The sequence below is a fragment of the Pomacea canaliculata genome, linkage group LG3, assembly GCF_003073045.1.
Source record: "Pomacea canaliculata isolate SZHN2017 linkage group LG3, ASM307304v1, whole genome shotgun sequence".
NCBI classification, from domain to species: domain Eukaryota; kingdom Metazoa; phylum Mollusca; class Gastropoda; order Architaenioglossa; family Ampullariidae; genus Pomacea; species Pomacea canaliculata.
In genome coordinates, this window is record NC_037592.1 from 6,554,772 (window position 1) to 6,567,725 (window position 12,954).

At 35.8% G+C, this 12,954-nt stretch overlaps 1 protein-coding gene across 1 annotated transcript; it reads right to left on the bottom strand.

The window, feature by feature from the left end:
• Positions 1-51: 51 nt before the first annotated feature.
• On the bottom strand, positions 52-11,874 carry LOC112559032. Its single transcript, XM_025229873.1, has 10 exons — positions 11,683-11,874; positions 10,327-10,516; positions 9,801-9,944; positions 8,713-8,948; positions 7,103-7,203; positions 6,690-6,740; positions 6,188-6,304; positions 5,908-6,028; positions 5,345-5,442; positions 52-5,140 (listed from the first exon to the last, which is right to left on the bottom strand). The coding sequence occupies exons 1-10, from the start codon at positions 11,726-11,728 to the stop codon at positions 4,178-4,180; spliced, it is 2,067 nt and encodes a 688-aa protein (XP_025085658.1). The 5' UTR covers positions 11,729-11,874; the 3' UTR covers positions 52-4,177.
• Positions 11,875-12,954: the final 1,080 nt, after the last annotated feature.

Genomic DNA, 12,954 nt, shown 5'->3' on the forward strand with positions numbered 1-12,954 from the left:
ACATTCAGTTTATGCAAACATTCAGTCTATGTATGAATGGGGAAACACAGATAACAATTCACATTTTATACAAAGTAAAACACTTCACATGCACGCTTTTAAATATTTACCTACTTCATGCAAACACGCTAATCCACGAACCAGGGGATGGGCATTTACAGATATGTAGACCCACCATGCCACCTTCAACATCCAACTTCTTCGAGTAATTTTCTGTATTTTAGTTGCATCTAAAGAAGATCTGAAGGAATTGTGCATACGCAGGGTAACTGTTCATGATCATTTAAGAGATGCTCAGTTTAGGTAACATTCCATTTTACTGCAAGTTCAATGGTGCTGAACAAATGTAAAGATAAACCACTTTATTTTGATGGCTGCATTAGTTTTTGACATCTCTGCTTAAAACTGCAAATTCATTCCCTGTTGCTGTAAACAATAAACTGTTACCCAGTTGGATGTACTTCTGAGGCCATCTAAGATTACTGGAAAACAAATGAGCAACTTTAAAAGGTAAACGAGCAAAAGTTGTGTTGGGAGTAGATTACCATTTTCATCTAAACCCCTGCAGTCATTCCAATAATCAAAAATCAGTCACAGCAGTTACAGAGTTAGCATGGCTGTGCTGATAAATGCCGATTGTCTCCAGCCTGGCTTATGCTAAACACATGCATAACATCTCCAAAAATTAACACACTAATGATAACTTTTTTTCTTTCAGAAAAGTATTTTCTGCATTAAATTTTTTTTGATATATTAATTTTGGAACAGCACTGTCGGCATAATATTCTAGAAATGCGATTTGATGTCTGAGAGATAGAGTGTCCTTCAGCAGAGTACAAATCATATTCATGCTTTCTGCTCTGGTTTGATTGCAGAGAAAACCATATAAAAATGTGCATTAGCCAGTTCTCACAAGCAGCTGGTTCACTATATAACCACCACCAACAAAAAAATAAAATAAAACGCCCAAATGTCTTCATTATGATATAAGAAATGGTGTATACAATCTTGTCAGACATAGTAATAAGACTTGATAGAAACAGTCAAGCAGGAAATGACATGATTTTTAAAAACGAGTGTCTTTGCAAAGGTAGCAACTTCAGCATGTTAGGGCATTTTAACACTGTATATCTTAACAATATTGCATAAATATTAAATGACATGGTTTCTGCTTAGAAAAAAAAATATTTACAATACCAATATCACAATTTTCAAATTGTTGAAAAAAAAACCTCAAGATTCCTAACAATTTTAGATTATCCAAATCCCAAATTCACATTTTTGTCCACAAGAAAATGAAAAAAGAAATCTCAGCTTTTAAGCTTTTCTAAAGGCAGTTAACCTGAGTGCAAGACATATCTTTTTAATTATATCAAAATACTGCATATTTTTGTGTTAAGCAACTGGTGCTATCAATAAGTGATGAGTAAAAACTTTGTGCTTTAAACATTACTACTCTTTAGATACATTTTACAGTTTTTTTGTGACACTGAATGCTGAAAGACAAAGAGACGAATAAAACTACATAAGGTCTTGTAGCTATTTTTCACCATTAAATGGATTATTGTGATGTTCAAATAGTAATGGCGATCTTTAAACATGTGTACTATTGATTTCAAATAAAGATACAACTAAGAACATAAAATGTTCTTTATTTTCACATCAATTGTGACAAAACTACTAAATCCATTGTAGTTTTAATCACTGCAATAATAACTTCTCCCTATGGAATTCGCAATAAACCAATGGTTCACTCATTCCACAGATTACTGTCAACAGTCTTAAGGCAACTCATTGGGTCTTATGCTCACTACCCATTGTCAAAAGACAAATACAAGCTTTCTACTAGACTTCCACCATCATTTACAGATCACATCTTTAAACAGTGATATTAAAGCAAAACCACAAATATAAAAAATATCTGCACAAGTTTTTCAACAATATAACAGGAGGTTTACCCATTTCAACAGTTAAGAATACAACCCAACCCCAAATCACACTCTTCAATACTGATTAAAGCTTGTGCTTTAAAGGTACTTGGTTAACAAATCCCAGTTGTAAAGTGTTTTCTTCTGTAAAAACAAGATGTATCTAAAGCTGCAAGACAGAGAATTTGTCATAAGTATCTATGTCTACTGATATCAGTACCATCACAAATAGAACGTAATCTGTAGTGTATACCATGACAAATCTCGACAATCAACTCTTTGTAGACATGTGACATCCACCTCCAAAAATTTCTAAAAGTTCTAAGAGATCTTGGCTACTTAAAAAAATAATTAGATTAATTTTGCTCTAAAATTATAGTTTGACAAATTTGGCATGTAGAAGTGCCATTGGATTAATCCTTTATGTGAAAAAAAGGCCAAATTTGCTTAAAAAGTGTGCCAGCAAAAACAAAAAACTGCCCCAGTCCTAATTTATATTTTAAATTATAGAGTCAGGTAGGCATGGTGGTGGGTGTTTAATAGGTCATCTCACACACTGGGAAAATGCAAACACTTATTAAAAATGCGACACCTTATTATGTCTATCTGCTGACATGCAAAAGAAACTGTCAAGGGACGATTAAGTAAAAGGAGCATGCCAGGCCACAAAAAGGACACATCAGCACCAGACATCTAAAGCAAACCTTCTTAAGGTCAGATATTTAAAAAAAAGGTATTAACACCTCTGAGGGGGTAAAAACCCCAAGAGGGATGGAGGTTGTAAATCTACACTCAGAAAATAGAATGAAATAAATGAATTGTGAGCTTTAGAAACTCTTTATAATTTGTATATAGGATGTTATTTAAGAGTTAAGAAAATATGCCATCAAAAATCAAACAAAATGGACTGCAGATAATGATTCACTTCACTGATCACATGCATGCCATATAAATTAAGAAATACACACTATCGATCAAAGCATCCAGTTTTCATGTCGCTCCTACCACCAGCAGTACAAATCTGTCGTAATCATAAAGTATAAAAATATGCAAGAGATACGCCAACAATGGAGTTTAGAGACTACTGGATCCCAACATTATTAAAAATTATTCTGACAAGCAAGCAATTGGCTATAAAATCTTAATGCTGTAAAGAAGATAAAGCCAAATGCATAACAAATGTCAGAGACTGATTACAACTTCTTTCACAATTCCTTGTTAGCTCCTGACATAAGGCCTTTTTTCAACTTCATGCTGCTTTCAGTTTTCAGGTAAAAATGGCAGCATTTCCAGAAAACAAGCAGGGTTAATGCCCCCAATAAATCCGCTAAAGTGGCAGATGAGGACTTTCAAAACAGAAAACAACTGCTACAGATGAAAAAGTCATTTTTTTTACAGGGCACCAATTCTTTGACACTGGATTTGCATCTAATCAGAATCTTAACAGATTCTTATGAAATAATAAGTTATATTAATAACAATAATAATATTATTATTATTTATGAGTGTTTGTAAAGTAGAAAATAAAGGCAGCATCAGAAAGTATGGACACAAAAAAAAATAAGTTAAAATTTAACTGTGTTGGTGAAAAATCTGCGAGCACATAAATTTAATTTGAGGGAATGAAAAATACCTATACTGTGTTTGAATGCCAGCACTTTACGTTGGTCAGGATATTGTCATCTGAAAGTTGATCCTACAAATTTTTTCTTTTTTCAAAGCAAAAAACCCATGAAAATTTTCATTAAAGTCATTGTTTTACAAAAGCATTTATGTGGGTTAAGCTGGGAAGAGAACTGGTAAGGAATTTTATTCTTAAACCATGGCTTTGCATTTCCACTACATAGTTGCTTCTGAACTTGCTCTTTATCCCTATTAAGCAGACCCAAGAAAGTAAAATGGTTGGTAAACAATAGAATATGCATATACAAAACAAGTCTGTTCAAAGTTGATCTAATCATAAATACCCACTCTCCCCTTCCCCCCGACACAAATTTATGAAAAATTACGCGTATAAAATGAGAGCCTTTGCATCTAGAATTCTATTGCAATTGGACTGATAAGCCATTACTATCGAACAAATAAAAATGGATTTGCCCATTTTCTTGGCAATATTGAGACATTAGATCACATGACAAGAGACATCCATCTAGTACATATCAAAAGCTGGAAACAGGGAAGGGATGTTAGGAAGAAGGGAGGATGACACGCACTGCAATTACTGCTTGAACAACCATAGCAAAACATAATCATCGAGAATCATCACTTGAGTCATCGCTATACCTGTCACTGCCATCACCATCATCATCATCTGAACTACTGGAATCTGTAAGCGTTTCAGTTGCAGCAAGCATCCGGGTACTGAATGGGGCAGGCTTACTCCCATGGGTAGGATGGTAAGCAAGGCCTGGCACTGCTGACTTTATTCGTGGATGGGTAAACTTGAAGTCTGCTGTTGCACTGCAGCTGGCTTTCCCCGGTGCCACTCTGTTCACGCTTTTGGATCTGGGTTTGCCTGAAGGAGTGCTTTGAGTGGCTTCATTCTTCTGCTGTAAAGGTTTTCTGGGCGCTATAGGAGGCTTTCTGTTATTGGCTGCCAGTTGTTTGGCGATGACATTGCTTTTGGTCCTTTCATCCTGTTTATCTTTTCTCGCTCTCAGACTAAGCAAACTGAGTTTTCTGTGCAAGTCTGTACCAATGCGAGATTCTGCATGTTGGGAGTAATGCCTTTGCCCTTTACTGTCTCTAGAAACACCCCAATCTAGACCACCATTGATTTTTAAATTATGACTGACAGTCTTAGAAATCAGCAATTTTCCATGAGCACCATCACCACAGCTAATACCAGTATTTTCCTTAATGTGCTTCTTTTCAGCTTCTTTTGACTTGTGCAGACCCATGTCAGGGACAGAGATGTTGCTGTTGCTTAATTTTGAAGCCTTTGCATCTTTGCTTCTCAGATGGACACTGCTTTCCTGAGAATTCTTATTCTTACCACCAGGAATCTTTGCTTTAATTTCTTCCTCACTTGTGGAGGTGTCTGAGTCCTCAGAGGATTCTGATACTGACTCTGTGTCACTGGAGTCATCTGACTCTGAGTATTCATTCATTGGAGCATTTTGTCGCCACATAGCTGCCAACTGATTTGGTCTTGCATTAGAAGCCTTTTGTTTGCCTTTAATTTTGGATGCAGAAACTGGTGGAGGGAAAGCCTAGAAGCAAACATAAAAGCTATTAACTGTCCAAACAAACTTTGTGATAAAAACAATGGAGGGATGCAACCACCATTTAAAAGATACATTTAAGTCTTTAAAAGCTAAAATAAATTTTAAAAGTAGGCAACATAGTAGAAAGTAGAAATTAATGATGTTTCTATTTAGCATAAGACAATGTCCTCCATGTTAACAAAGACTTACTGTCTTGAAAACTCCCTCCATACAAGTGACAAGAGCAATCATATCATCTTTCCACCCTGACATGTCAACAAACTCTTGCATCTTTTCAATGAGGTCACCTGAAATCACCATCAATATAAAACTGTGTGCAACTTTTTAACCCATTTTCATTTAAAGGATATGGCTAAGTAAATTGTTTGCCTGATTATGTGACTGATAGTTTGAGAAACTCCTTATACTATGCTGATAAAGTGATCTGGGATAACAATGTGGGAGTTGACTAGCACTTCACAGTCTGCTTCCTTCACAGTTTGCTGAAGTCTCGCTGCTTCTACTATCTTGCTTTCTTTCAGCTGTTAAATGTGAAACTAATTCGCCAGAAAGAGATCATGGAGAGCCTATATAGAAAATTTAAAAAGGCAAGATGCAGCGTCTACTAGACAATTCATGTATTTTCAACACTGTCAAAGCATTTTCACTATTTCTCAGAAAGATTCATCTAAATCAAAATTGTAGCAGTCAAAGAAAGATGGTAAATAAAACATTTTCAACCTCCATCAACTTGCACATATAAGAAATGTTACCTTCAGAAACGAAGTCTTTTGGTCTTCTATGTTTACAAAAAGGTCCAACAGCATCGCGATTGAAAAGGACTCGGGGGACAGTGAAACGAACAGTATCAATGATCCCAGCAAACGGCTGAACCTTTAGATCAAACAAATACAATATTAAATGAAGTTTCTTTCATTTTTTTTTTAATACAAGTAACTAAAATGTGAACAATTTTTTCCCCATCCATTTTCAAGCTCTCATTCTGAAAATGTAACTGCTCAATGTTAACCTGTCCAACAGCAAATGTTTTACCTCCAAGGAAGTACCCATGATGAGAACTAGGTCTGTTTGCAGCATATCCTTTAGGTAAAGATAGAAACGTTTTGGCAGTTCCTCTCCGAAGAAGATGATGTCAGGCTTGATGACACCCTAAAAAAATGACAGCATGAGAATGAGGACCGATTCTACCTATCACTATGATATCTGCACAAACAAACATTTTTTTTCATTGCTGTTTCAATCTATATTTTCCTCAGAAATGTATCAATACTGCACAATACAATAACAAATTATAATTTTCTAAAATTTGCTACCAAAAAAAAAAAAAAAAAAAATCAGTGAATGCAAAGACATCTCTGGCGAGAAATTCCCAACTACAACACCACAACAACATCATATGCCTACTGAAAAGAATCTGATAAATTTCCAATCATATTTAATCAAACCATATCACTTTGCTATCTGAATGCACATCTGCACACAGGTGTACAAGTCAAAATATGAATCTTGTAGCAGGTGAAATTTCAGTACTTACTTTGCATGATGAAGTCTTACAAATTGGGAGCTTGTTTGCCAAAATACTGTCCTGAACACATTTACAAACTTGTTCACATATTATAAACATATTACCAGCAAAGAAACAGAGGTTGATATAAAAATCATAACATTTCTGCAAACAGTACATCAAACAGATGATTCTTAAGAGTTGTTAATGTAATTCAAGATAAGTTCAAAAGAAGTTAACGTAAGCCAATAGAACATCAAAGTGTTAAAGTTATACATTTTTATGGGTCTGCTGGTGAGGTGTTGTTGCGACCCTATGCTCCTCGAGGAGTAACAAAGAATAAACTAAAACTAAACTAATACATATTTATAGTCTGATATACTGTCATATTTTGAACATCCCATCAGCTTTGAAAATACTGTACAGATTCTGAGGAGACATACCTTAATGTCATCGCCATTATATCTTCTCCGACATGAGATACAGGTGGCTGTAGCAAAGGTTCCATGTGCCTCTACAAGTTTGTCTGGAGGCAAGCCTGCAACTAAACAGTTACCTCCCTTTAGCTTTCAGTTTTAAGTGCTTGACAACATCTATTTTGCCTATCATACAATACAATACAACTTTATTAATCCACAAGGGCAATTACAGGTATGATGACACGCCAGCAAACTAGAGGGAAGACTATGTAGGAGATTAAAAGGAATAGATTCTGGCGACATACACACACATGTGCACACACACCCACTCATATAGTAACACAGCAACAGGAGGTTCAGTGGGCACCCCGCACAAGGTCACCTCAGGCTGACACATCATCACAGCTATTGGAATTGAAGAAGTGAATTGCACGCGGAATGAACGAGTTACGGTAACGGTTCGTTCGACATACCTGTACAGCGCATCTGCGACCAGACCGCAGAAGTGAGAACTCACTCGCCAACACATTGGGGTTATGAGTGTTTTTCACAGAGCTGTAAGCCTTAAATATTTCTAAAGGATGGTGTGACTGTTATGGACCTCTATTTTGTTTACATCACTGTATGCAATATGAACTTGTAAAAAATTCTGTATACTAGGTATTGAATTAGTGAATACTTCAGCATGCATCTTCTAGATATTACATGGGTTTTTGTTTTTTTTTAAGCAAGAAACAACAGAAAATGAAGCAAAGGGTAATTAAAAGACCCTTGCTAACAGCTGTTCTATCAAAGCTAAACAGGGTCATCCTTGTGCATTGCTGATTTAAAAAAAACAAACTGCAAAACTGCACTTTAGTTGCTCTGAAACCTTAAAAATGTTGAAACCATATAAGATCTGGTCTAGCTTAGCTGAGAGCTAATTATGATAGACAGCCACAGGTACATCTGGTCACAAAGCGCATGGAGGCAGAGCCCTAGCATCCCAGAATACTGAATACACATTAGAGTATTTTTTGACAAATCTGACATTTTCTACTTGCATCAGGACAAAGGGACTTTGAAATAAATGTGAACAATATCAAAAGAAGCAAGCAAAAACCCTCATGGTTGCACCATTCTGTCGAAGGAGCTATCTCCCTTTGCCCCCTATTCCCCGAAATTTACTGTGCAACTTTTGGCATACACTGAGGGCTGAAACACTGATAATACTGGCAAGAAACTAGAGCTTCAGAGTTTATAGATCAAGTACCGCCAGATACTTTAGTAAAACTTGCTTTAAAATAAAATAGCAGGTGAACACAATAATACAGGACACCTCTGAACCAAAAAAATGTATATGAAAAATAAGCAATAAGAAGCTGGTATTAAAGAGGTCATGTTATAATTTAAATCATGGACCATTTGACCAAAGGCATTTATTAACTAAGAAGGCATTTATTAACTACTTAGTTCATTAGTTTATGACATCTGCAAGCCAATCAAAATGTTCTTTAACAGCAAAGCATGGCAGAAGGGAGAGGATGGGAGAAAAAAAGGAAAAGGATGGAAGGGTGGAGAGCACGAGAAAGAAAACATTGCTCTGGATGAACTTTTTGTTAATTATTAAAAAATTTCTCTCGCATAAGACTTACTCCGTTCAAGGCCATCAATGTTTTGTGTATACATCCGAAGGAGAATTCCCCGGTCGTTCAGCAATCGTGCAAAGTAATGGATGTAATTTGGTCGGTATGTGCCCAATGGGTACAACTCTTTGGCAAGGGTGAAAAATGGTCGTGGATTATAGTTGAAATAGTCAATGTCAAATATGGCTTCTGGATAAGGGATATTATACTGCTGGAGATTGTCATAAAGGCCAGTTCCAGGTGACCTTTGTAATATAAAAACATTCAGCAGTTACATGGTGGTGCTTCATTCCAAAACATCAATAATTTTGCCATTATAAGAATTTTAAACTTAAAAAAGAAATGGAAGGTGACACATCATTTAAAACAGGTACAATTAATAACTGTGTCATTAAAGAATTTGTAATATTGAATTTGAATCAGCAAAAAATCTGACAATTTTAAAATTTGTATAATTACACAGAAAATATATTTCCATTATTATAATTTGATAAATGAACAAATTAATTCAAAAATTAATGACTCGCCATTCAAATCAAAGATGTATCCTGTAAAAATTACATACTCCAAAATTATTGCCATGAACAAGAATATTCAAAAATAACACTTTGTAGCTAAATATATTACATGTATTAGGAATGTTTCTTGTTTTGCTCTCCCAACAGGACCAACTACTTTGCCACCTCCTATCCTTGCCCCAATTTATCTTTTTTTCTTCTATGTTTCATCTTGGAGATTTTATATTTTTGAAAACACATCAGTACTGGCACTGATAGGGCATCTAGCTTTGACATTCATGAATGTCGCTTAACACCCTAGACCTTTTGACCATAGTGTTTTATTTTACAAAGTGACTCCATACTAAACAGACATACCCAAAGACCAAAATAACCATAGACCAACAATTTAAAAATCTCCCTTTAATTAACAGATCTTGCGTTTGTGTTTGGGAGTGAGGAAGGGGGAGTGGGGGAAAAAAATGAAAGAAATACAGTAGAAAAGATGTGCCTTAACTTTTCTGAAGTAAATTGTGTGGCATAACCTTTCTTCTGAATAAAAATAGTATCATAACAAATAATAGAGATTAATCAACAAACCTAAAATCAGGTATTCCACTAGGTGTGCTGATGCCAGCACCTGCAACAATGACCACTCTCTTAGCCTGCTCTGCTTTAAGGTAGGCAGCAACATCTTCAAAACACTTGATGTTGATAGGGCGGTCGTTAGATGAATAGGGGCGACTGTTTGATGTAAAAACAAATTACAAGTAATATTTTTATGCTAAAGGTTAAAATTACAAAAACACAATTATGAACTTTTTATGCTTTTGTTGATGTTAGGAACAAAGTCTGGCAGGACATTCGTAAAGCTTATCACTAGACAGTGAAGAAAGTTCATTGAGGAACCTACAACACACAACACTCTCTGCGTGAATAAAACATCGACTGCCGACCACCAACCAACCAGCCAGCCAACCAGCCAGCCAGCCAATCATCTATCTATTCATTTTTTCTCTTTAGCTTTGCTTTATTAATAGAGCTAAGGAAAATATTGTCATATCTATTTCAATGCCAGTCATTTCAGTTTCATGACAGGGATAATGTTTTAATGTGAGATTCATACCTGACTGCTCTACCACTTCTGCTGTTGTTTCTAAGGATTTGGGGTCCACCATGAAGCCATGTTTCTGAACGAGATGAGTTAATTAGCCTTCCTTCAGGAATATAAGTAGAAATGTTGGCGTTGTTCTGCTGGTTTGGAGCTCTATTTACTTTTGGTACAGGTGTAGTCCTGCTCCCTTTTAGAATACGCCCTGCAGAGTGTCAACACAATGCAGTACAGTCTAGGCATAAAAAATGGGGTATCTATGCTGAACTAGTAACCTCTGTAGCTAAAACCAGTGGTTTTACTGCCATATCATCTGTTTCAAAAATGCATCTTTTTATGATGGAAGTTTTAATCCATCCAGTTTTGTATGTATAAAGTTTTTATCTTTGTCCTGATGACCTGTTTACATTATCCAATTTATGGCCAGTTATAATAATAAGTTTACAAGACTACGTAACCTAGATACACTGTAACCATACACTTTCTCATTATAAAATTTTCTTTTATCTCAAAATAATGATATGGGTTTATTGTGTTATTTTCTTTTCAGCACAAATTTTAATTTTCAAAAGAAAGAACGAAAAAAAACTTGGATAATGGTAGACCAGTTGACAACATTAATCAGTATGTCTACGAGAACCTGCCATTGCACAAAATTACAAAAAGCAGATGACATCATGATTACCCAACTCCTTTCAAAATATGTCTAGTTCTGAGTTCAATCAATTTTGTTTTTAATTACAACCCAAAACTGATATTGTTTTGAGATATGACCTTATTTATCCCAGATGACAATTAGAATTTTTGCATCTTTCTTGGTACTCAAGTGTGTCGTATTTGGTATTTTTCTGATTTATCATAATTCTAATGCTAAAATTGCGTTCTCTTGAATTTTGTTCCTAAACTGATCATTGACTGACCATGGTAGTGAATGTACTATAGTGAAAACTTCAAACTATTCCTTCCTAAACATTATTGATTATACAAAAACCTTATTGCCTTGATAATCAATTCTGCACATTCGCCAATTATATATTATTGGTTTGGTTTAGAATTTATAAATAACGGAGAAAAAGACTTAAGCTAGAAGCGATCCTTCATTTCAAAATGCTTCAAAAGTCATGAAAGTTAGCATTTACAAAATAATAATCTATATCAAAATGATTCACAACCAAAAAGAGCAATAAAGCTATGTCTGATCACAAGCATCTAAATGGTAACAATAAATGTTCGATTTTACAAAGTTTCTATTAATTCCTGCCCCCCCCCCCCCAAAAAAAAAAAACCAAACAAAACATTAAAGTGATTAAACTAATGAAAGTCCGACATACCAACTCTCTAACTTGCAGCAAGGGTGAAAAATAAGCTTACCCTTAGGATTTAACGTTGCTGCCATTTTAGTCATCCACCTTAACATTTTTCTTTGATTAGATTATTTTAAGAAATCATGTTGACGATGATTGTAAAGTATGATTGTGAAAACTGCTGGCGTAGTATCTCTGTCGACGCTCCAAGTCACCCCGAGCAGCCATAGTTACTCACGCTGCAGTAATTTAGGGGAGAGAACTGGTGACAAACTGTTCTTGTTATCCCCCATGCCCTGTATACTTCTGACGTGACTTGTATACAGTGGTACCTCGACATACGAGTTTAATTCGTTCCGTAACCTTGCTCGTATGTCAAATTGCTCGTATCTCAAAGCAATTTTCCCCATTGAAATTCATTGAAATGCCATTAATCCGTTCCAGCTCCCAAAACACCACCTCAGATGTTTTTTTAAGTGTTTTTGAATAAGAAAAAGTGTATTTACAAGAAGAAACATTTATTTATGAATAACAAATACATTTTCTATAAAAACATATTAAATTCTTTGTTTGTGGAAGTGTGTGGGATCTGCTTCAGCAAATCACCGTAAATCGCTCGTGCCTCTCACACATGATGCTTTGTGTTAAGGTTCCTCCTTGAAGCTGCTTCTCTGTCACCCACACAATCAGTAGTTTCTCCATCTTTTCATGGAGAGAAGTCCGGAGCTTATAAATTATTGTAACGCCCCTAGCTGGCGTTGTACCCTTTATCAACTCCTGTTTAAGCTCAGAACATATCATTGATGTGCTACACCCGTACATCCTCGCCAAGTCAGTTACTTGCACACCTTGCTCATGTTTTTCTACGATTTTGCGCTTTAATTCAATAGACATCATCTTCTTCTTCGGACCCATGGTTACAAAAATAAATGTGATAATGTTTTGTAAATGTACAAAAAGCAAAAAACGCGAACCCAACTTATCAAAAATGCTTCGAAAACGAGTGAAACAAGCACACAGACTGAGGTCTAGTCTGAGGTGGGAGAAACTGTTAGACGCTGCACACGACCCCAACATCCGCCCCGCATGTTGGGGTCGTGTGCAGCGGTGTAGTGTGCGATTCCTCGTATCTCAAATCTTGCTCTTATCTCAAAGCAAAATATCGCTCGCTCGGCGGCTCGTATCTCAAAACACTCGTATGTCAGGGCACTCGTATGTCGAGGTACCACTGTACTTTTTTCGCGTTCCTGTCAGACTTCAAGCTTTTAGTTATGAATACGGAAACAAAAAAGATAAGAAACAACCACACAAAAAAATATGTGACCACATGCTTGAAGCC

Bases quoted from the DNA above. Each gene is read 5' to 3' on its own strand.
- LOC112559032 (XM_025229873.1), bottom strand. From the start codon at position 11,728: ATGTTAAGGTGGATGACTAAAATGGCAGCAACGTTAAATCCTAAGG. The intron at 6,029-6,187 runs GTAAAACATTTG...TTTGATCTAAAG, and splicing joins TCATGGGTACTTCCTTGGAG to GTTCAGCCGTTTGCTGGGAT. The intron at 5,141-5,344 runs GTAAGTCTTTGT...GTTTGCTTCTAG, and splicing joins TGGAGGGAGTTTTCAAGACA to GCTTTCCCTCCACCAGTTTC.